This window comes from Danio aesculapii, chromosome 6 (genome assembly GCF_903798145.1).
Source record: "Danio aesculapii chromosome 6, fDanAes4.1, whole genome shotgun sequence".
Taxonomy (NCBI): domain Eukaryota; kingdom Metazoa; phylum Chordata; class Actinopteri; order Cypriniformes; family Danionidae; genus Danio; species Danio aesculapii.
Window position 1 is genome coordinate 56,531,490 of NC_079440.1, and position 26,294 is coordinate 56,557,783.

Sequence of the window (26,294 nt, forward strand, 5' to 3'; positions counted from 1 at the left end):
TCAAATAACAGGTTAACATATGTAAAATTAACCATTCCTAATCAATCACACATGCATAACAATACAGTGTTTGCAAATCAGCTATTTTAAGAACAATGAAATAAATGTAACAAGTAGACACACTGATGTAACACAATTTGTAAAAATAAATATTTTATATCTCTGTGTTCACACATAGTTTTCAATGACTCAATGCATTTTCATTTTTAAATTCTCAGGTTTTTGCATAGATTTAATGTAAACACTCAAATATGAAATGCATATTGATTTTTAAAAACACAATGTTTTAGCACACACTGAATCTAAAATCTCAAGTACATACAGTTGAAGACAAAAATATTTAATTATTTATTATCAAAAAAAATTTAATTATTACAAAAATTATTCCCATGTACTTTAAACGTTATTTTTCATTTTAATGAAAGGAAAACTGATTTCTAATAACTGATTTCTTTTGTCTTTTTAATGATAACAGTACATAATTTATTAGTTATATTGGAAGATGCTAGTATTTAGTGTAAAGTGCAATTTAAAGGCTTAACTAAGATTAATTAGGTTAATTATTGGACAACAGCAGTTTGTTCTTTGTTCTTTCTTTAAAGTTCTTAATAATATTGACCTTAATATATATATATATATATATATATACACTTTATCAAAAATATAAAAAACTATCTTATAATTTTACTGTATAACTCTAATTTATATATATCAACTGTATATGGGATGTACACTACCGGTCAAAAGTTTGGGGAGAGTTTTTTTTTTTTTCAAGAAAACTGCTTTAAAAACAAGAAGGTTGCTAGTTTGAGTCTTGGCTGGATCATTTGGCATTTCTGTGTGGAGTTTGCATGTTCTTCCTGTGTTGGCGTGGGTTTCCTCCGGCACTCCGGTTTCCCCCACAGTCCAAACACATGTGCTATAGGTGAATTGAATTAGCTAAATTGGTCATAGTGTATGTGTGTGAATGCAGGAGTGTATGGGTGTTTCCCAGTATTGGGTTGCGGCTGGAATGGCATCCGATGCGTAAAACATATGCTGGATAAGTTGGCGGTTCATTCCTCTGTGGCGACCCCTGAAGGGGCTAGGCTGAAAATTAACTAATGAATGAATGAATAATAATAATAATAACCATGTAGTGGTTAGTGCGTCGACACATGCACTCCGGTGCTCATGGCGACCCGAGTTCGATTCCCGCCTCGTGGTCCTATGCCGATCCTTCCCCTCTTTCTGCTTCCCATGTTTTCTGTCAATACTCTACACTTTCCTATCCATTAATGGTAAAAACCTCGAAAAAAATAATTATAAAAAAATAATAATTATTATTAGGGTGATTTCTGAAGGATCATGCCACTCCGAAGACTGGAGTATTGACGCTAAAAATTCATCTTTTAAATCAATGGAAAAATTAAATAAACTAAATTAAATTAAATTAAATAAACTAATTCTAAACAGTTATTATTTAGTGCAGTAACATTTCACAATTGTACAATTTGTACCGTATTTTTGATTAAATAAACGCAGCCTTGGTGAGCAGGGGCCTCATGTACAAAGACTTGCGTTGAAATCATACTAAAACATTGCGTACACACAAAGCTGTAAGTGCGTACGCAGTAAAAAAATTCAGATGTATGAAACACTGCGTACGCGGAATCCCACGCATATTCTCTTTGTACATCTAAATTAATGTGAAACTGAGCGCACGTGCACGAGCTCAAAACCCCTCCCTGCCTCCTCCCCTGTATGAATATGCTAATGACTCTACTTTGGCAAAACCAAACGAAAAAGCAATGGCAAAAGCAAGCAAAAAGAGAAACTTTGAACAGAATGTGAATTGGAGGTGCTCCTATCGGAGGTAGACCGCAGAAAAACGATGTTATTTGTAAGTTTGTCCTCCAGAATTAATAACCAAAGAAAAAAATTGAGTGGGAGAGTTTAGCTGATGCGATTAACGCAGTGGGGTCTGAACATGGCACTGTGAGTGAATTAAAAAAGAAGTGGTCCGATGTAAAGGTGGAAAATTTTGCAGCATGAGTGGCATAGCTCGTAAAGTGCATTGCAACATGTTTTGACACGATCGATCATGGACTCGGTTCGAACCCAGCGTCTGATGAAGTTATTCTTTTTTCCCCCCACTGCAAATCAGATTTTGCCTACTCTTCATCACGAGGAATACAAGTAGGAATCATTAATAAGTGTGTATTATGTTACGCGCATTTGAGCGTCACATATTACTTGCACATTTATTGAATGGAAATGTTTCCGATTCATCCAAATTCATCTTCAGATGGCGCCTTTATAGCAATGTGCGTGCAGTCGATCGCTCCGATTGCATTGGGAAAACCGGCGACCGCTGCAAATTGCGCTTTAGTGTTTAGCTGGTCAACTGCATGGTATGGAAACCTTATATACCTGCTAGACATGCGGATGATCCCGTTCCATACAGCTGCCATTGCACGGCTCAAAGATACTTTGTAGTGTGCAAATTAACATAATTGCCTCGAGGAGACGCCAATGGAAATAAAACAAACACACACAAGAAATGCACGTACGCCAGACATGAAGTTGGCGTGTACCAACGCACATTCTCACGTTCATTTCATCATTAGTAAATGCAAACGTGAGCGTGAAATCTGGCGTATGCAAAGTTTTTGTGCGTACGCAGCGTTGATACATGAGGCCCCAGGAGAAGCTTATTTTAAAACATTTACAAATCCTCCTGACCCCAAACTTTTGACCGGTAGTGTATATAAAATAAGTATTGAGCACGTCACCATTTTTCTCAGAAAACATATTTGTAAAGGTGCTGTTGACTTGAAACTTTCCCCGGATGTTGGTAACAACCAAAGAAATCCAAATATGCAAAGAAAAAAAATCAAATTAGTTTACAAATTAAGTTTTTCGTAATAAAACGAAATGACGCAGGGAAAAAGTATTGAACACATAAAGAAAGGAAGGTGTAGAAAGGCAGTGAAAGCCCAGACAGCAGCTGAAATCTCTCAGTAGCTCTACAGCAACCATCTGCCCTTCATCATCGTTATTACACATAACAAGTTTTTCAGTTTTTGTATGTTTTGTTTTATTTTTATGTTTGTATTGTTTGGGATTTTACCAAAATCTGGTTTAATTCCACGTCAACAGCTCCTTTAAAAATATAATACCCAGGAAAAAACATGACGTGGTCAATACTTACTTTCCCTGCTGTTTGTATTATGTCTTTATTTTCTTTTTTCCTTCCTTTAAAACCAGTTTTAACACATTTTTAAACTGTTTTTAATCATCTTTGTTGTTCTCTTATACTTGTATTTTATGTTTCCTTTATTCTTGTTTATGTAAAGCACTTCGAATCACCATAGTGTATGAAATGTGGTATAAGCAGGTCACACATCGGAAGCGCCGCTCGGCACGGCGACACGGCGCACACATGACAGTTAAGAGTATCACACACCAGACGCGGATATTCACATGATATTTAACATGAAACTAATCAGATGGCGCTCTGTGGAGCGGCAGAGAAATGAACAGTGTCCTGAGTCGTGGCTGGGCGCCGCGGACAGCCGCCGACTTGCAGCGCTGGTGTGTGTACCCTGATAGAAACCTATGTTTAGAATTCTGAAATGTTAGCGCTGCGTGGCACTATGCGGCAGCCGCCAAGCAGTGCTTCTGGTGTGCGACCTGCTATATAAATAACATTGCCTTGCCTGACATATATGAATGTCAGGTTGTCCCTTGTATTTTATAAACCAGATCCTGAGTGTTAACCTCTACCTTCCTCTAGCAGTCTTTGTGTTATGTGAAAGTCTCGACAGGCACTGGTTTCTGACATTGCTCTCCTTCCCAGCCAGGGAAACACTGGCACCTGAAACTGTCTGTGAATCTTCTGGTTGCATCTTGACCCGGCCAGAGCCTCCTGTGAGCCACATAGGATGGGCCGCCAGTGATGGGAGCGGGAAGCTGAGCTCTGGGAATGATGGACCAGATATCTGGATCGAGATGCAGGTAAACTGAAGCGCTCGGGTCCCGTCTGACACACCGGCCCTGAGAAGAGCACACTTTCCTGCTGCATAGAAATGCTGCCTCCGTCACGTTCACTATATAGCGGCCAAGTGTGAAGTCCAGGTAATCCCGAACCGCTTCACAGGTCTTCTGCGCGAAACAGAAAGAGAGAGGGGTTATATGGTATATTCTGCTGTGGTTAACTGAAGGTTTTATCAACATTGAGATTTTAGGGAAAACAAATTAATTGAATATTTAAGAAAAGGTGTTTATATTATGTAATATGGTGGCTCGTAACTAGTGCTGAGGAAAGTTACTTTTGAAAGTAATGCATTATAATAATAATGAGTTACTGCCCAAAAAATAACATTACTTAATTATTATTATTATTATTACTTTTAATATTGTTTTATCTTTTTTTTTATTGTTTCTGTATGTTCCTGTGGGCAGCGCATTCTCTCATTGAGTGTGTGATTACGTCTCTCATCGAATGTGTGACTATGTTAATTTTACTTGAGCAATTTATTTTTAAATGCTAATAAATTAAACTAAAAAGTAACATGTGGCGACACTAGCTCAGTGGTTTGCACTTTTGCCTCACAGCAAGAAGGGAGCCTGGTTCAAGTCAAGGAAATGCCAGTTGGCATTTCTGTGTGGAGTTTGCATGTTCACCCCGTGTTGGCGTGGGTTTCCTCCGGGTCCCCCACAGTCCGAAGATAGACACTTTAGGTGAACTGAATAAACTAAATTGTCCGTAGTGTATAAGCGTGTGTGAATGAGTGTGTATGGGTGTTTTCCAGTACTGGGTTGCAGCTGGAAGGGCATCCACCGCTGTGGCGACCTCTGAAATAGAGACTAAGCCAAAGGAAAATGAATGAATGGATGAACAAAAAGTAACTCACATTACATTTTTCAAAAAAGTAACTCAAATATTGTTACTTATTTTTAAAGTAATGTGTTACTTTACTCATTACTTAGAAAATAAATATTTTCACTAGGGATGTCCAGATCCGATCACATGATCAGAAATTGGGCCGATCACGTGGTTTCAGACTCGATTGGAATCAGACGTTACCTCCCGATCAGGACTCGAATATATATATATGTACATATATATATATATTCTCATTATTTTATAACACATCAATAGTTATGCAGTGAGACAGAGTTAGACCTCTTTATTGACTTCACACAGAAATAGCAACGGGTGCGGCATGACATCACTTTGTTGGTTAAATGCCGGCAAAGCAGAACATGGAAGCAGCTTGAAGCAGAAACTGCGAGTATGTCTGCGATCTGGAGGTATTTTAAAGTTAATGACAACAACATTGACATAGCAAATTTTGAGATATGTAAACTTGGGATTGACTGCTGGGTATTTTAAGCTAAGGTGCTATTTGTTTTTATATTAGATTTCTTTTTTATATTTACTGTTTTCAAGTCCAAAAGTGAAGAACTGATGTTCATTATTACTTGATTGTTTAAGCTACCTCACAGAAGTGCCCTGTTTATTGAATGTCAAAATAAAGTGAAATAAATAAAAAATAAGGAACATCCTGGATCTGCTTCTTTGTTCTTCTTTATTCTTTTTTCATGTATTATAGAAGTATCGGATCAGGTTTCAGTATCAGTAGATATTCAAAAACAAATAACTCAGACTCGGAGGCAAAAAAACCTGATCAGGACATCCCTAATTATTACATAACTCGCGTTACTTGTAATGAATTAGCCCAACACTGCCTTTATTATTGAGATTTAAACATTAAATTATTCAAATAATTCGATATTGTTTAATCATCCAATTCAGATTATTTATTTGTATATTTTAATACAATTTAGACTAAAAATGTGTTTAGTCAAGCACAATAACAGCTTTAAATGAAGTAAAATATCTACAACTGTATCCCAACATCTTCCCCAAAATGCAAAAGTTCACGAATATTAAAAATTATTACTTGACACAAATGCAAAAATGTCAGTCTAATGTCTAGTAATCAACCAATCTGAATTAAATTGAGTTATAAAGCAGATACAAATAAATATTCATAGAGATTAGGCTAATATTTGGCTGATATTTGGGGATTACTGGCTAATAATTAGCTTGACAAATAAAAAGACATCTGCGCACAACTCCACAAAGTATTTGAGCAAAATATCATGGCCACTTCATTGCTTTAGTACTATTATTTAATAGAAATTTTAGTTTAGTGCCACCAGCCTGATCTCACGAGAAAACGTAAGTATTTTACGTTTTTCCAGTTTAGTGGCTAATTCGTACAAATTCGTACGAGTAAAGTCGTACGAAATTGTACGATTTTAAAAAGGAGGCGTGGCACCTAACCCCACCTCTTAACCCAACCGTCATTGGGGGATAAGCAAATCGTACTAAATTGTACGAATTAGATCGTACGAATTAGCCACTAAATCAAAAAGTTACGAATTGCCGTGAGATTGTGTTGGTGCCACACCAGCATATTTATTTTAATTGTAGAGTTATTTTAATTGTAAGATAATTGCACATACACACATATTCAATTAGTAATGTAACTCTATTTTTCAACTTGTAACACTTTCAACATTTTGAGCTCAATTATAAAGCCACATCAAGTCCCCATTAATGATTAAGTGGCCACAATAACAAACTGACATTTAAATCTCTTGAACACAAGCGTGTATGCCATAAACTACACATACTTTTGAAAACCCAGCATTTCAGTTGATTAGTTATCACCATAGGTGCTAATCATCACAGCGGTAAACAACAGTTTTGTTCTTCCATATACCAAGAACTGTTATTTGTTTCCAGGCAAACTGTTTGCAATATTGTCATTGACATATGAATGTTCACATGATTAACAGGCAGTATGAGGGTACGAGTAAGACGTTTGAGACTATATTCCCATTCTCTGTTGGTCAAAAGTGAATCTAGAGTTTAGAGATCAGCAAACTTGCATTATTTTGTATTCAAAAGCATTCATACTCTTGTTTTTTACATGCATATTAGTAAATGGAACTATTTATACTCTTTGGAACTAAATCTATTGTGACCTTTTTAATTAAAAATAACAGTTCCAACTGGGGATTTTGGCAGCAAGTAACCATTGAGTCAACTGTTCTTAATAAATCCACTTCTTCCTTAGCATGAAGAACATTTTTTTTTATAAATAAACTTGTTTTACTTTGAAGTGCAGGTGAAAAAGTTCCAAGAAAGTTCTTTAATGGAACCATAGATTCCTAGAACCCTTATTCTTAAAAGTGTTATTTTCAGAACAACTTGAAGCACTTCAGTTTTCTAGCCAGCCACTTTACCGCTAGCATACAGTAATCAGAAGAATATGTGTGCATGCGTGTAATCAACATCAGTCAACCTTTGTTTGAGAGTAGTTTCCATCTCCCCACAGCACGACACCGGAGGCTCCTAGTGCAACGCTCTCGCCAATGGTGTGCACCAAGTCATCCTGAAAACACAGTCGAGTAGCACATGAACCAGAATTAGATCAATGCAATCTGTAAAATAAAGGCTTCCACACAATTCCTTTATATTGTCGCAACATAAATTGACTAAGTTAACTTGATTGTTCTTTACAAATTTAAGTGGATTTAACATAAAACAATTAAGTTGTCCAAAAAGAAAGGAAAAAAATACCTAAGAATTGTGTTGGTTCAACTCATATTAAATAAGCAGTTTGAACAAGCAGCAAAAGTCAGTTTTTGAGTGTACCATAAGCTTAAAGTGTTAATAAATATTTGAATTCCAATAATAATGAGCTACAAACTGCAGCTATAACAACAAGAAAGAACAACAATCAAGAAAGATCAACAATATCATTTGCTGTTTGACAGCATTAACAATCTTTTACCAGATTATTGAAATCACTGTGAGACAATCAGAGTTTACCAGAGTTTGAAGATTCAGAACAGTTAAAGCAGCAGATATCATAATCAACATAACTGGCGGTAAATAAAAAATAATTATTTTAAATTAAAGTGCTAATTAGAATTACAGAATAAAGCTACGGTCACACTGGGCTTTGTGTGTGCGAAATTCTGTCATGCGGTGCTGCGAAAAGGGGCGGGATTAAACAAGATGATTAGACATTAAAAAAGCGAGCGATTGCTCCATGCTTTAAATTTCTGTCCAGAGAGGTCCTGTTTTGATCCTCGATGGTCTCACGCAGTCAAGTGATGCGATTTCGCAGGTCAGAGTTCACCAAGCTTGAACTTTGCACCGCAGCAACCTGCGAAACTCGACGCATGACCCCGCGTTTCTGGTCTGACGCATTCGCGTGCGTATGAATGGAAGTCTGAGGGAGGAAAAGTCAAGTGTGACCGCACCTTTACAGAACAGAACAAAGAACAAACCCCTGCTGCCTAATGACTTACCCTATTTGCCTAGTTAATCTAATTAACCTAGTTTAACCATAAATATCGACTTTAAACGCAATACTCTAGTAAACTTTTATTGAAAATAAAGATTAAAACATTATGTACTTATTATGTATGCAAGGACAAAAAAAATAGTTATTAGAAATTAGTTATTAAACCTTTTTTTAAGTGTTCACTTAGAAAATATTTGAAAAAGAATTACAACTTTACATGAAGGCTAATAATTTGTAAATAAATAAATATTTATGCATTTATTTTTCTTTTAACCCTATTAAAACCATACAGCTTTTCAGTTTAAATGTGTGTTTTTCCATGTAGTATTAATATTGCTATTTATTTACTGTTTTAAATGAACATTTATAATTAAAAGATTCTTAAAACTTCCAATTTGTTTTAGTTTAGGTTTTTCGTGTAAAATTTACATTTTATTTCAGCTACCAAAAATAGTTTGTTTATTTTTTCTAGTTTAACCGCAAATAATTGTATTACTTTTAGCTAACTGCTACTGTCAGCCAGGAGATGTACAACTTTTAACTTTTTAATTTTTATTTTTGCTCAGTCGTATTTACATACAGTTGAAGTCAGAAATATTAGCCCCCCTTTCAAGTTTTTCCCAAATGATGTTTAACAGAGCAAGAAAATTTTCACAGTATGTCTGATAATATTTTTTCTTCTGAAGAAACTCTTATTTGTTTCATTTTGGCTAGAATAAAAGCAGTTTTAAATTTTTTTGAAATCATTTTAAGGTCCAAATTATTAGCTTTATATTTTTTCGATTGTCTACCGAACAAACAACTGTTATACAATAACTTGCCTAATTACCCTAATCTGCCTACCTAATTAACCTAGTTAAGCTTTTAAATGTCACTTTAAGCTGTATAGAAGTATCTTGAAAAATATCTAGTCAAATATTATTTACTGTCATCATGGCAAAGATAAAATAAATCAGTGATTAGAGATGAGTTATTAAAGCTATTATGTTTAGAAATGTGCTGAGAAAATCTCTCCGTTAAACAGAAACAGGGGGGTTAATAATTCAGGGGGGCTAATAATTCTGACTTCAACTGTATGCTTGTTATTTATTATATTTTATACAGATGCAGTGCACAGAATAAAGATGCCAATCGATCTAAATTAATGAAATCTTTCCAAGCAGAGCTTTTCAAATCATGTGCTGTAATTATATTCATATAGCAACGCATATTGCAGCAAAACAAAATATTGCAATGTCAGATTTTTCCAACATCGTGCAGCCTTAGTTATAGTGTTAGATATAATTAGGTCTCTGTGCCCACCTGTGAGAGGAACTCCATAGAGTATGTGAAGGCGATCCTGGCGTACGGAAAAACAGAGTGTGGCTTATGGGTGGTCATTTCCCTCACCCTCATGGCCTCCAGGATCCGATGCCTGCTGTATAGCAAAATGTCCTGACTGCGGCCCCGGAGCCCGAGATCCAGATAGATATCAGGGTACAAAGCGGAGCTGACGTTCCACAACCAGGCCAGTTTATCATTCCTCTTCATCTCCAGAGCAGGACACTCACCTGTGTACGTCTCGTTCTTCTTATACTGATAATTATAGCAGCAAGGAAAGCCATAAAACCCCCATAATCCTCCAGGACGCTCCCTACGGCCTAGTTTTAATGTCTCCACCATAAAGGCCCTAGAAGAAGCTTCAAATTCCTTCACAGCTTCAGTTTCTATCTGATCCGGACTCCAGGTAGGATGTTTGGCTTTCACTAACGCTCTCGAAGCTTTCCAGTAAACTTCTTTAGAGTCCCAGTTACGTTCCCACATGGGTCTCCATTTCTCCCAGTCAATAATAGCCAGTCCTTGAAACTCAGGATCCGGGATGTTTTTGCGCAGGTCTTCATCTGCTTTGCTGAGGTGTTGGTTCAGGCTGGCATTTTGAGGAACACCTCCGTATATCGGTTCATCGTTAGGACCATAGTAAGGATATTTTCCTAACTTATCGGAGTAAAATATAGTGATGTTGTCCCCCATGAATGTCTGGTTAGGGTTGTGCACGATGTCGAAGACGCTCAAATCCAGCTCGACTCCAAATCGAGACTTGCAGCGCTCAGTTGGAGCGTTCCATACGGAAATAAACGGGAGCTGAGGGAGGAGATGGGATGAGATTGGAGGTTATTTTAGTAAACAAAAACTAAAGCTATTGGCCAACACACATTATCACTTAGGGAACAAAAATTTTGAAAAATCCATATTAAATTAAAAAAACTGACAACAGTCGCTGAAAATTCGACTGAAATAAAATTATAATTAGCAATCTAAAATAAATAATTAGAATTAGGGCAGCACGGTGGCTCAATGGTTAGCACTGTCGCCTCACAGGAAGAAGGTCACTGGTTCGAGTCTTGGCTAGGCCAGTTGGCATTTCTGTGTGGAGTTTGCATGTTCTCCTCGTGTTGGCGTGGGTTTCCTCCGGGTGCTCCGGTTTCCCCCACCGTCCAAAGACATGCACTATAAGTGAATTGGGTAAACTAAATTGTCCGTAGTGTATGAGTGTGAATGTGAGTGTGTATGGGTGTTTCCCAGTACTGGGTTGCAGCTAGAAGGGCATCCGCTGTATAAAACATATGCTGGATAAGTTGGTGGTTCATTCCGCTGTGGTGACCCCTGATAAATAAAGAGACTAAACGAAAGGAAAATGAATGAATGAAATAATCAGAGTAAATAAACACTAACGCTGTGGTAGAAAATCTGACCCGCAGCTGTTTATAGAAACGTCTGTAGATAACACTTTTACAGCAACAAGAGCATGATTATGTAGTTGAGAAGTCAGAATTATTAGCCCTCCTGAATATTTTTTCCCCAATTTCTGTTTAACAGATAGAACATTTCTTCAACACATTTCTAAACATAATAGTTTTTATAACTCATTTCTAATAACTGATTTATTTTATCTTTGCCATGATGACAGTAAATAATATTATACTAGATATTTTTCAAGACACTTCTATACAGCTTAAAGTGACATTTAAAGGCTTAACTAGGTTAATTAGGCAAGTTAATGTATAATAATGGTTAGTGTATTTGTGTGAATGAGAGTGTATGGGTGTTTCCCAGTGATGGGTTGCGGTTGAAAGGGCATCCGCTGCGTAAAACATATGCTGGATTAGTTGGCGGTTCATTCTGCTGTGGCGACCCCAGATTAATAAAGGGACTAAACCGAAAAGAAAATGAGATGAGATTTTGACTTCAACTGTATATAAAAACATTCATTCATTCATTCATTCATTCATTCATTTTCTTTTTGGCTTTTTCCTTTTATTAATCCAGGGTCGCCACAGCAGAATGAACCCCCAACTTATCCAGCATGTTTTTATGCAGCGGATGCCCTTCCATCCACAACCCATCTCTGGAAAACATCCACACACACTCATTCACACTCGTACACTATGGACAATTTAGCCTACCCAATTCACCTGTACCGCATGTCTTTGGATTGTGGGGGAAACCGGAGCACCCGGAGGAAACCCACGCGAACGCAGGGAGAACATGCAAACTCCACACAGAAAAGCCAACTGACCCAGCGACCTTTTTGCTGTGAGGCGACACTACCTACTGTGCCACTGCGTCGCCTATACAAAAACATATTTTCTATAAAAATATTTTCACTTTTCTTCATTTGCCAAAAAAAGTCAACTAGGCATGTTTAACTACATATACTGTATGATATTTAATATAAAGAAGATCATTTTTACTTATATTCGCTGCATTTGTATGGTTTCAGATTCAGTGTTTTGTCAGACCTTTTTTTTCCTCATATAAACTGTTCAAACACTAAACTTTGCTTTGGTCGACACTGGAAGTGTTCTGTTAACTGTTGTGAACTGGGACAGTTCACCCAGAAATGAAAATTCTATCATCATTTACTCACCCTTCACTTGTTCAAAACCTCATTGAGATTCTTTCTTCTGTTGAACACAAAAGAAGATATTTTGAAAAATGCTGAAAATCTGTAACCATTGACTTCCATAGTATTTTTTTTTTCGTTCCTAAAGTATGTGTACGATTTTTTAAATTGTTTTTTAGGACAACAGTATCTCCAGCAGTCAATGCTCACCGGTTTTCAGCTTTCTTTAAAATATCTTCTTTTGTGTTTCTTCTTTTGTATCTTGAACAGAAGAAAATAAAACTTACGAAGGTTTTGAACCACTTGAGAGTGAGAAATTTAATTTTCATCTCTTTACACAAGAATGACTAAAACTTAAATACAGAAACTAAATGTATAAACTAAAACCTAAATATAAATATTTCTACAAAAAAAAATAACTAAAGTAAAACTAACAAAACCAATAATGAAAACTAAACTGAAATATACATTCATTTTCCTTCAGCTTAGTCCCTTATTTTTCAGGAGTCAGCACAGCGGAATGAACTGCTAACTATTCCAGCATATGTTTTACGCAGCGGATACCCTTCCAGCTGCAACCCAGTACTGGGAAACATCCATACACACTCATTCATACACACTCATACACTACGACCAATTTTGTTTCAATTCAATTCACCTAAACCGCATGTGTTTGGACTGTGGGGTAAATCCGAGCACCCGGAAAAAAACCACGACAACACAAGGAGAACATGCAAACTCCACACAGAAATGCCAACTGGCCCAGCAGGAACCTGAACCAGTCCTTCTTGCTGTGAGGCGACAGTGCTAACCACTGAGCCACCCATAAAATATACAGCAAATTATAAAATATTATCGAAATAAAAACTGCAAAACTACAATAACCTTGATCAGAGGCTGGCTGAAAACTGATGCAGAACACATGCTGAACACCATCAGAAGACATGTTCGACGTCCAGACCTGTCCATCCCAGGAAAAGGTGAGACGCTGAACCTGCAATGAGGGAAACGCTGAACATTTAGCATCCTGCTCCACACCTGATGTTACATGAGCAGAGGCAATTTAAATGGAAATGAAGCCGAGCTACAGTCTAATTTCAAAAGGTAATTTCAATGATGAGAGGCAATTTTTTTTTTGAACAAAGGTATACTTTATCCTGAACAACTCATTATCCATAATAATCATCCACTTCAGGAAACACTACATTAAGTGTGTGTGTCCGTGTGTGTGTCCTTTTCCCCAAAACGTGACTTTATAATGTACATGATTATTTTATTTCACTGAGAAGCAGAGGCGGGCACAAAAAACGAGATTATTACTGACAATAGCTTACGATGTAAAATTATTAATATTAATATTTAACATTATTATAATTCTAGACATGTTACTATGGTAAAGTTGTGCTGTTATCATGACAGTAAATCCATCCAGAAATGGGCAAAAATACATTGAAATGTATTTTAAAATAAAATACCAAATACCTATATTTTACAAGTATCAAAATAAACTACAAAAATACAAGATGCATCAAAATAAAATACTGTATTTTGTATTTTGAAAATATAACAAAATACTTTTACAAGTAAGCATGACATTTCTTTGCAGACCTTCAATTAATAGGCATATTTGATCAGTCCCCTCACCATTAAACTGATTTAGTGAAGTAAATACTGAAGTAAACAATGTTTGACAGCAACAGCGTTTCTTTGAGCACATTTAAGTTCACTTCTCTTATTTATATATATATATATATATATATATATATATATATATATATATATATATATATAATTATTTTTGGGGGGTTTCACCTTTAATTGATAGAACAATAGAGAGTATTGACAGGAAAGTGAGGGGAGCAGAAAGAGGGGAAGGATCGGCATAGGACCACGAGGCGGGAATCGAACTCGGGTCACCGCGAGCACCGGAGTGCATGTGTCGACGTATTAACCACTACACCACTGGCGCCAACCTCTAACCTAATTTTGTACAAATTTCATACAGAAAGTCTTGTCTAAAAGATGATCTCTTTAATCACTGTAAAATTCATGTAATGCAGATAATGAGTTGGAACATAGTACTATATCGCTTCATTCTGTTTCCATCCATAGGGTGGCCTGTAAAATTGCAACAATCGCTTTTCAGTCTTATATTTAAGGTCATTTTAAGGGTGATGTATGATAAATTCTTTGTTCACATAATTTATTTTAAAAAGTCTATTTGCAATTGAAATCTTCTATACTTAATATAAAGACAGGATTTCTGAAAACAACTAAAATCTCCAGTTTTAGAAATTTCCATAAATCATGTTTTTTTGCAATTGTACACTTCATTGCATTATTCAAAAAGGTAATGATTCGCACTCATTAGCCTGGCCTGGCTTCCAGCTAATTCTATCAAACCTCTTCAGCTGCTTCAGAACGCAGCAGCACGAGTGGTCTTTGATGAACCCAAAAGAGCACATGTCACTCCGCTACTCACCCGTTTGCACTGGCTGCCAGTTGCTGCTCGCATCAAATTCAAAGCTCTGATGTTTGCTTCCAAAGCGACCTCTGGCTTTGCTCCTTATCTGCTCTCACTTCTGCAGATATATGTGCCCTCCAGAAACTTGCGTTCTGTGAATGAACGTCGCCTCGTGGTTCCATCCCTAAGAGGGAAGAAATCACTTTCCCGAACTCTCGCATTCAATCTGCCCAGTTGGTGGAATGAACTCCCTAACTACATCAGAACAGCAGAGTCACTTGCTGTCTTCAAGAAACGACTAAAAACTCAATTGTTTAGTCTCCACTTTCCTTCCAAATCTTAACTGCCTCTCTGGCTATACCACTAACTGTACTCTCTCTCTCTCTCTCAAAAAAAAAAAAAAAAAAAAAAACACATTACTAATGCTTTGCTTCTTAGACTTTACACACCTGAAACTTGTCTATAGCACTTGTTCACTGCTGCTCTTATAGTTGTGTAAATTGCTTCCTTGTCCTCATTTGTAAGTCGCTTTGGATAAAAGCATCTGCTAAATGACTAAATGTAAATGTAAATGTCATTAAGTAATTATTCATACTGTTTTCATTTTTTATTTTTACATTCTTTGGGTGATTTGAAAAAACACAATCGTTACGGCAGTGTCACACTGAGGAAGGCATTGTGCCGAAACGTTTGTGTTTTTTAAAATCACCCAAAGAATGTAAAAAGAAAAACAGTACAAATCAATTACTTAATGAGTGCGAATCATTACCTTTTTGAATAATAGCATTGATAAGATTGATGCAGCAAAGAAGTTTCTTCAAAAACCGCAAGCGCGCAGGGCAAACTTCAGCATCTCTACACACTTCATTGCATAAAATAACTCCATTTTTAAGAGATCACGTTTTATCTGCTTTTGCAACAACAACAAAAAAACTACATATAAATTCTGCTGCTGTCGTGTAATGTTGACAAGTCTGTATAGACTGGAGTATTATTAAATATGTCTGTCTCATATACTGTATAGTGCCACTTTGACATCTTCAGACAGACATCTTTCCTATTCATTAACTATAGAGTAGGCATGGGCCGGTATAAGATTCTGATGGTATTATAACCTTAGGTAAAAATATAACGGTTTCACAGTATCACGGTATTGTGATTACTGCTCTGAAATATATTCTTTTTAAATATCTGGGTAAAAAACAACAACTTTTTCCCCTTTGAAAACAATATATTCTATTTTTTGAAGGATTTGTGATATTTTGGAGCAGAAAACACGTCATGCTATTTAATTCAAATGAATCATTGACTTCTGCTGTCTTCATTAGCTTTAAAAACAGGTTTCTTTACAATTTAAAACGGCATCTTTGGATATCTTTTCTTGCTGGAGATACTGTTGTCCTAAAAAACAAAAAAAAATGTAAATAAAAAAAATCTTACACATACTTTAGGAACGATATTACAGAAAATGTTGGCGGTTTTAAAACCTTGACTTTTCCAAACCGCAGTATACCTTCAAAATGGTTATCGTCCCATGCCTACTATACAGTGCACCTGCAGATCAACCACTGGCATTTTGAAACAGCCAATGAAGTATTGTAGGAATCACAATTGTAGGACTTCTTTTAATATGGTTTGTATTATTTTCTTGGTATCTACATCAGTAATCCATCTAAAACTACTATTATTTGTGCAGTTTACTCATTCTCCCAGGATTTTTTTTAGTTCTTCTTTAACTGAGTCTCAGTTTAACCCCTCAGTGAACACTAGTCAAACTTCCTCTGCATTTCCACCTGCAGCACTGAGACTGAGAACGATCATGCGCTGAAGCCTCCACATCTTAAAGACTGATTTTTTATTCCATCTAATTTCTAAGGCCACATTTTATTGTCATCATGTAGAATTCTTACAAAATATTTTACAGTATTTTAAAAATACAAAAATACAAGACACTAAAGTATTTTAATACCAAATATAAACCCATTTTCAAAAACTCTATCAAATACAAATTACAAAATATTATTTTGTATTTAAAATACGTATTTGAAATACTTGTATCATAAATACTGCCCATCCTTGAATCCATCTCATGATAAAAAAATGTCTTTGAGTATCTATATATGGTAAACAGAAGTACATTATGATGATTTTCAGTTCCACTTCCACAATATTAGCATCTGTACTTGTTGTAAGGGTGGTGTGCGACAACAGCAAGCCTAAAAACCATGGTATTACCACGGTACTTTTATGTTATTGTTTGTTACCAACTTTACACAAAACTCAGAATTATTAGCCCCCCTGAATTATTAGCATCCCAATTTATTGTTTTTCCCCAATTTCTGTTTAACAGAGAGAAGATTTTTTCAACACATTTCTAAACATGATAGTTTTAATAACTCATTTCTAATAACTGATTTATTTTATCTTTTATCTTATAATTATATTTGACTAGATATTTTTCAAGACACTTCTATACAGCTTAAAGTGAAATTTAAATACTTAACTAGGTTAATTAGGTTAACTAGGCAGGTTAGGGTAATTAGGCAAGTTATTATATACAATGGTTTGTTCTGTAGACTTTCAAAAAAATATATAGCTTAAAGGAGCTAATAATTTTGTCCTTAAAATGGTTTTTAAAAAAAATTTAAAAAAATTAAAAACTGCTTTTATTCTAGCCAAATATATATATATATATATATATATATATATATATATATATATATATATATATATATATATATATATATATATATATATATATATATATTAGGCTTGTGCCGGTTTTCGGTAATGCGATAAATCACGGTAATGAATATGCACGATATTGTTATCGCGGGCACTTCAAAATACCGTGAAAAATAGATCCGAATTTATATTCTTAGAACGCGCCTTAGCTTATTTTCCATCAACCGCTTGAAGAAACACTGCGTATATGCTGCGCAGAATTGATGCGCACTCTGATGTAAACAATCCCCACATGTAGAAGCCTTGTGTGCACGCAGTGCGCGCCGCCGCACTATAATCCACACACGCAGGGGCGGACTCTCCATCTGGCAGACCGGGCACTTTCCCGGTGGGCCGACGTACTTTTTGGGCCGGGCTGATCATCGTCTTATGATCTGATCGGCCCATAAAAGGCATAGCAGCCTATCGTTTTTTTCTGCCTTAATGATTGACGCTGCTGTGATCTGTGACTCTGAAAGTAGACGCTTTTTTTCCCGGACAGACAGACCGGGCCGGTCCATGTGACACTCTGTAGCCCATTGGCTCTTTTCGGTATTGACATTGGGCTGGACCAATCACAAACTCCTATTTTGGACTGCGTGTGAGCGTGCGTCGTCTGTGTGTATTTGTCAAAATAGTCGAGAGTCAGAGAGAAGAAACGCAAGGGAGGCGCAGAGAAATCGCGGGAAATACACCGGCGTTTCATTTAGCGATTCTGAAAAGTTCTCTGTTCATTCTAGTACACGGCTAAAAACGCAAATCACGTGACCACACACTCTCTGCCCAGAGCTGCAGCCACTAGTTCAGCGGGTGAGCATAAACCCCCAGGTGAGAGTATAGTGCATGTCAGACAGTTCATCTGCTGGATGATCTCATCTCACTATAGTTGTTAAACGTGATATTGAATTCATCTTGTTGTCTCTATCTAACAATTCTTATGTCTTTTGAATCACTTGTTCTCAGTTAACTGTTTTGGCTGAGTGCAAAGATAAGCTAATATATTATTTATGTAACCACATACACTGATTCTGCACATTGACTTACTTTTATAGTTTAAATTTAATGTACGTTATACTGTTATAATGGCCATTATTGGTTATTAAAACTGATATTCTGCAAAAGAGACAGTGTAAATCAAATATCAAAATGAAACAAATTTGACTTATAATATGTTTTCATTGTTTAGATAGTGAAACAGCAAGCATGATGAGGTGAAAGGTTAAAATGTAACACTGTTCCCTTTGAAGATTTACCCATGCATTAGCAGGCAGTTTTTGTTATGTTTATTATTGAATATAGGTTGAGTGAATAGTGTATTGAATAAGCTAAATTGACTGTAGTGTATGAGTGTGTGTGAATGAGTGTGTATGGGTGATTTCCAATATTGGGTTGTGGCTGGAAAGGCATCTGCTGCATAAAACATGCTGGAATAGTTGGCAGTTCATTCCACGATTGCTGATCGAAGACGGTTTCCCTTTGCACATTCACTTTGATATAATTGCTCAAGTTTACTTTTATATTGTGTATTGTTTTATTTATATTTATTTGTATTTAAATGTTTGAAGTACTTTTAGTTAATTAAAAAGTTATTAAAGTTACTAAGTTGACGAAACTGAAGTTTTTTGTGTTATTTACCTGTTTCTCTAGTAAAATTACAATATCGTGATAATACCGTATACCGTGATAAAAGCTCAATCAATTAATCGCAGCATGAAAATGTGATACCGGCACATGCCTAATATATATATATATATATATATATATATATATATATATATATATATATATATATATATATATTATCGGACATACTGTGAAAATTTCCTTGCTCTGTTAAACATCATTTGGGAAATATTTTACAAAATTAAAAAAAATTCAAGTGGGGGGGGGGGGGGGGAGTTTAATAACTCTGACTTCAACTGTGTGTGTGTGTGTATATATATATATATACACATTACAGGTCTGTAGTCAGGCTGGTGAAAGGGGTGAGTCTTTTCTCAAAAAGTGAACCTTTTTGCAGTTATTCACTTGATTTTCTATCTAAATATGAGGTTTAAATACTGCATTTAGTGGCATTTTAAGCACTATTTTAGCTGTATTAGCTTGTTGCATGGTCATCATAATCACACTTTTTAATGTAAAAAAAATATAAAATATAAAAAATATTTCCTAAAGATTTAGAGTCAAAACAATACTTATTTTTAAAATACAAATTTATTACATCTTCCATTAATTTCATACATATATCATCAGGAAAAAAAGTTATAAATTAAAAACTGTAACCTATTGTCATTTATTATGCAAATAACAAACTGAGCTGCACATTCGACTTTCCTCAACTTTCACAATTTGCCCATTTGATTATTGAAGAATTAAAAATAAATAAAATAATAATCATTTTTAAACTAATACTACTAATAATAATAATAATAATAATAATAATAATAATAACAATAATATTAATTAAAATGATAATAATAATAATAATAATAATAATGTAGAGCTTGATGATTTTTCTAACCTTTCTTGTAAAAAGTACATTTGAAAATTCATGTCTACCAACAATAGCCTAATTAGTATTAAAATGTGGTCATTTTTTCTATCAAGAATAGAAGAAAGGTCGAAGATTTAGTGTAAGTTACGTCCCTTGTAAAATGTTTCTCTATTTAACAACAGTAAAAGTAGGTCCGATGACTTCATTTACGTCTGATTTTTACACCTTATATGGGTGATTTTCACTGTTTGTGATGGCATACCAGTCAAAGTAGGAAAAATTAGCTAATGTATGGGACAAATTTTGGTCCTTTCAAACCACCCGAACCTACAGGCCTGCATTATGATGATTTTCAGTTCCACTTCCACAATATTAGCATCTGTACTTGTTGTAAGGGTGGTGTGTGACAACAGCAAGCCCAAAAAAACATGGTATTACCATGGTACTTTTATGTTATTGTTTGTTACCATGTTAACTTTACATAAAACTCTATGTTAATACACTTAATTTAATCAAAACATGATTGGAATGGGCATGACATACAATTTATCCCTCTGAAACAGAATTACGAATGAGTTAAAAAGAGGAACCACGACTTCCGTAACAAAACCGTTAAATACTGAAAATGTAGATAAAAATGACTATGCTTCTATATGAAATATACATAAAGTTATTGCAAATAAACGTACTTACTTATACTGTAAACCTTTATGTATCGCTCACTCACGAAATAATAAACAGCTGCAGCTTAACTCGTGACGCTCTCTTGGTAGGACCTATAGGACAGAGGGGCGGGGCCTAAGGAGGAGCGTTCACATAGGACGCATCGACGTCGTCGGTCCGGCGTACAACGTCATCTACGCGGAAGTCTCTCTTCTCTCAACAGAGTGAAATGTCTTACAGAAATTGATGATCCACCATGGCTACGTTTCGCTTCGGGCAGCACATCATAAAGTCCTCGGCTGTGTTTTTGAAGACGGAGTTGTCCTTCGCCCTAGTCAACCGAAAGCCGGTCGTGCCTGGTCATGTTCTAGTGTGTCCTCTCCGTGTGGTCGAGAGGTTTCGGGATCTTCGTCCTGATGAAGTGACGGATCTGTTCATGACCACACAGAGAGTTTCCAGTCAAATAGAGAAACACTTCCAGGCGTCCTCCCTCACCATCTGCGTACAGGACGGACATGAGGCAGGACAGACGGTCAAGCATGTCCATGTCCACGTGCTGCCGAGGAAGGCTGGAGACTTCGAGAAGAATGACAGCATCTATGATGAGCTCCAGAAACATGACCGGGAGAGCCAGGATGTCCCTTCTCAATGGAGATCAGAAGAAGAGATGGCTAAAGAGGCCAGTGATATACGCAGCCTCTTCAGCTAATGTGTCTGCAGGGCTTTATCTGCTGGAAGGCTCCAAGACATGCAGTTGATTAAAGCAGTGGTTCTCAAACTTTTTTCAGCTGAGGGCTCTTTGTGGAGAGGGGAATCCATTTGCCCCCCAAAAATAAATAATAAAAACGACGCAAAAAAAAACTCTCAAATTAACAACTTTACTTAAAACATTTTAAATTGTACTATTCATGCTCTGGATTCATTTTTGTGAGATGTCAGTGGAGTTGACATGCTTTCAGTGTTTCAATCAATTGATCAGATCTTCAAGCACAGTGGTCATTGTGGTCAGCTCTCACTGGATTCCATCAAGCATTATTTTATGTACGAGCCATCACGTTTTGGCTCTTCTGTATTTACCCTTTCAGCTGAGAGTCTAAATTTATCTTAAGTTTTAAAGAGTTTTGTCATTCATCAACCTGTTAATGGTTAACTGTACTGTTGTAACTATACTACAATGGAGACTGTAGTGGTTCATTGTGTTGATGTTTTGTTTATTTTATTCCTTTTTTGTGTGCACATCATAATTTATTCCGGTCGACAATCCTGACTTACACTGATAAAAATAACTTCCTAAATGCATTCTAGAACGGGGTGTTCAAGTTCAGAGGTGCATTTAAACCACTTAAAATGCAAAGAGCCACAAGTTTTACTTTGCATGATTTTTAGCAGCAAAAGACGCATTTATATTCAGAGTATTAAAGTTTGAGCAGATATGTTGAGCACTATTAAAAATGGAGCACTAATAGATTTATATATTTAATTATTAAATATTGGCAAAAATGAAATCTTACCTATGAAATGTTCTGCCTTTGTGTTTTGTTTCCTTTATTTGCCCGTTACTACACCCGTACACAGCGCTTAAGTCCAGCATCTTCACATTGGCTTTAGTCTTGACTAGTGCAGTTGAATGACATTCTGGGAGCACTGTACAAATGTGGCGGCACTATTGACGCATGCTCAGTGTTCATATGTGATATCTAGTTTATAGTGATGGTGAAATGAAGGTTCGTTACTCGAAGCTTTCTAAATCAGAGCTCGATGATGACCTCTTCTGGTTAAAGTGTGTGAAAGCACTGTGTTGCAATAGTGTCAAATGTTCACAACTGACCAACTCATTCATGTAGTAATACAACAACGGTAATATAAACAAATTACTCAATTACTGTAGTTTTTACACATATTACATTACACCACCGATGATTGTAGTAAAATCCAAGGTATTCAAAAGTATTGACCCTTCTACTCGTTCCAAGCGGGGATCGAATCAGCGATTCCTGCATGGGAGGTGAATGCTCTAAGGAGGAGGCTATGCGAGTGAGGCTTTCAGGTTGCACTCGCCAGCTGGTCTCCCTTAAACACTATGTTACGATATGCAGTGATTTTCTTTAAAGATAGTTGTAAAAATACACTGTATGGTTCAAAACCTTTTTACTATAAATAACTGTTGTATTTTAGTTTAATTACTGGGACCGGTACAGTGCTTTGAAACAGTAGAAATGTACGCAATCGACGCCTAATCTTTCGCGATACACTTTACTAACCCATGAGGGTGTTTAAACCTTTAAATCGAAATTCGAAGCAGTCACGTGGGTGTAGGCGAAAATGAGGCTTCGGGCGTCACTGATCACGTGATGATGGCAAAATGAATCAAGCTCTGGTACTCTGCTTTACTGCGAGATGTATTGTTTTTTTGATATTGAAGCCTCGGTGCACAACATCACATCACTACTAATTTTATATATCTAAGTTCTTTTCCTGTGTGCGATATGCATTTAATGACAAACATAAAGCTTAACATTTGCTGTACCTTTGAGCTCAAATTATAATAAAGAATTACATAAACCTTGAGAATGAAGCTGCGGTTACACTGGGCTTTTGTCCCCATAGACTTCCATTAATACGCACGCGAATGCGCAGGGTCATGCGTTAAGTTTTGCAGTTCGCTGCAGTGCAAAGTTTAAGCTTGGTGAACTCTGACCTGCGAAATCGCATCACTTGACTGCGTGAGACCAATCGAGGATCAAAACAGGACCTCTCTGGACAGAAATTTAAAACATGGAGCAATCGCTGGCTTTTTTTAATGTCTAATTATCTTGTTTAATCCCGCCCCTTTAGGCAGCGCCGTAGGACAGAATTTCGTACACACAAACTCTAGTATGACCGCAGCCTGACACAGGACACAAAATGAATCCAGGTGGGCCCATTGATTACCCCTCATCTAGAATTTCATTGCGGCCCCGGTTTTAGAACCGCTGGATTACAGAAATAGAGAACTTCAACAAATCGCAATTTGTTCCCAAGTTTCTTTATAACCACTTATTCAAAATAAAAGATTTTGTTGATTAATGTCTTCTAAAAAAAGGTAATGCTTATCCTTAAAATCATATTATTAAGATAAATCCAAACTCCCAATTAAGCTTTCTAATTTTCATCGACAGGTTCCCTTAGCGTGGGCATTGATTTTTAAACAATTTTTCTGCCACATAGATGTTTCATTTGGAACAATAAATACACTGATTTAAGAACAAATCATGTTAGCTGGTTTTGTAATAATATAGTTTTGGTGCAACAACTGTTTAACAGTCAAGGTCTTTTACTTAATTACTCTGAATTTATGTTGTCTTTAAAATATGATAGTTTATTTTACCCCAGTATTTTCAATGGAAAATCTGCGCTAGCCTGTTGCTACTGATGGCGCTAGTGGTTACAACAGTCTTTCATCTCATTTTAGCCTTGAACAACTAAATGAATGCTTAAGTCTATTTAACTGAATGTATTGTAATTACATCACAACATCGATGCTGTAAAAACAACCTTGTGAAATTGAAAATAGTCACATTAAGCTTTCACTAGAAGTTTATTGTTGGCTTTAACACTCTAGCTGTGCATAGAGCCCATAGAAGAAGGCTTTAAGACAAATCTAATTATGAGTTATTCAAATGGAAAAAAGCCTGACTGAGGAAATCAGCTGGCTTGTTATTTACCCATAGGCTACAGTTTTTAAGTCAAATCTACTATAATTACTATTTGTTTCAGTTTTTTTAAATGATAATAAATTAGCATTTTTAACAAAGTATTTTTCATATTTTTTTGTTAAAAATGTTAATTTAAAATTTCATTATTTATAATGTTAATTTATAATTACATTATTTATAAACTTGTAATAACATACAGTTTAAAACACTTTGTGGTAAAATGGTAAGCACTCTGACCAAAATAAAGCAAATGTTTTTGTTTTGTCAAGAAGTGTGGTTATGATCACCACCCAACAAGCTAATCCAGCAAAATTAGTGCTTAAAATGTCACTAAAATGCATCATTTGAACCTCATAATTTAAAAGAAAATGAGGCGAATAACTGCGAAAAGGTTAAACACCCCTTTTTTGGGTGCAAAAAAACACCCCTTTTAATAGGCTGGCTACAGACCTGAATTTTTATGTATATGATTAAACTAGGGGTGGCGCAGTAGATAGCGATGTTGCCTCACAGCAAGAAGGTCACTGGTTTCGGCTGGATCAGTTGCCATTTCTGTGTGGAGTTTGCATGTTCTCCCTGTGTTCGCCTGGGTTTCCTTCGCGTGCTCCGTTTTCCCCACAGTCCAAACAAATACGCTATAGGGGAATTGGGTAAGCTAAATTGGCCATAGTGTATGTGTGTTTCCCAGTGATGGGTTGCAACTGGAAGGGCATCCGCTGCGTAAAGCATATGCTGGATAAGAATCAGAATCAGTTTTATTAAGTTGACGGTTCATTCCGCTGTGGCGACCCCTGATTAATAAGGGGTCTAAGCTGAAAAGAAAATGAATGATTGATTAAACTAAACAAAATGCTGCCACTAAAGATGACCAAATTAATTACTTTTTTAGCACATATATTTTAAATATCTTTAAGTATTCCAACATTGTAAACGCTGAGGCTTATGAATATTGAAATCATTTAGTGAATGATTATTAAAAAGTAATACCTTTACAAAAGTTAGGCCTACTGTAGCCTACCTACAAAAAAAAAAAACATGGTTATTGTACTTAAACCATGGTAATCAATAGTCTGATCTTGCAGCCCAAGACCGGTTACTCACTGAAACTAAGCAGGGCTGAGCCTGGTCAGTAACTGGATGGGAGACCACATGGGAATACTAAGTTGCTGTTGGAAGTGGTGTTAGTGAGGCCAGCAGTATCTGTATGAGTTCTAATGCCCCAGTACAGTGAAGGGGACACAATACTGTTAATGGGCGCCGTCTTTTAGATGAGACGTTAAACTTAGGTCGTGACTCTCTGTGGTCATTTTAAAACCCATAGCACTTCTCATAAAGAGTAGGGGTCTAACCCAGGTGTCCTAGCCAAATTCCCTCCATTGGCCCTTTCTTATAATGGCCTCCCAATCATCACTATCCACCAAACTGGTTGTATCACACCGTCTCTCCACTCCACCAATAGCTGGTGTGTGGTGAGCACACTGACGCCATTGTCCTGTGGCTGCCGTCGCATCATCAAAGTGGATGCTGCACACTGGTGGTGGTGTGGAGAGACCCCCCTCATGATTGTGAAGCGCTTTGGGTAAATGGCCATACACGATAAACGCGCTATATAAGTACACACATTACATCACATATTAATCTTAATTTAACTTTAATCTTAATTTAACTATGGTATTTATAGTAAAACTGTCGTTAATCCAATTTTAATCAATGAGCCAAAAAACATGATTACTACACTTTTACTACAGTTAAGTCATGGTTAATTTTCATAATAATAAAAATGAATTGTTATAAATGCTGTATGCAAGTGTTGCATGCAAAACTGTTGCAAACAATTTATTTGTGTTGAATTTAAACAATCAAATTAAATTTAATAATGTTCAACTTAATTTGTTTGTTTAAATTCAGCCCAAATAAATTGTTTAAAACCACTCAACGTAAAAAAATTGAGTAAATCCAAGGAACCATCTTTGAATAATTCTTTTCAGTGTGGTGT

At 36.1% G+C, this 26,294-nt stretch overlaps 2 protein-coding genes across 2 annotated transcripts; one reads left to right on the plus strand and one right to left on the minus strand.

The window, feature by feature from the left end:
- Nucleotides 1-136: 136 nt before the first annotated feature.
- hyal1 (hyaluronidase 1) lies at nt 137-20,789 on the minus strand. The gene is made up of 5 exons (XM_056460574.1): nt 20,634-20,789; nt 13,144-13,252; nt 9,678-10,496; nt 7,365-7,454; nt 137-4,146 (listed from the first exon to the last, which is right to left on the minus strand). The coding sequence occupies exons 2-5, from the start codon at nt 13,225-13,227 to the stop codon at nt 3,790-3,792; spliced, it is 1,350 nt and encodes a 449-aa protein (XP_056316549.1). The 5' UTR covers nt 13,228-13,252; nt 20,634-20,789; the 3' UTR covers nt 137-3,789.
- Nucleotides 20,789-21,443, plus strand: fhit (fragile histidine triad diadenosine triphosphatase). The gene has a single exon (XM_056460575.1). It carries the CDS (start codon nt 20,860-20,862, stop codon nt 21,310-21,312), a length of 453 nt encoding a protein of 150 aa, XP_056316550.1. The 5' UTR covers nt 20,789-20,859; the 3' UTR covers nt 21,313-21,443.
- The last annotated feature ends 4,851 nt before the right edge of the window (nt 21,444-26,294 follow it).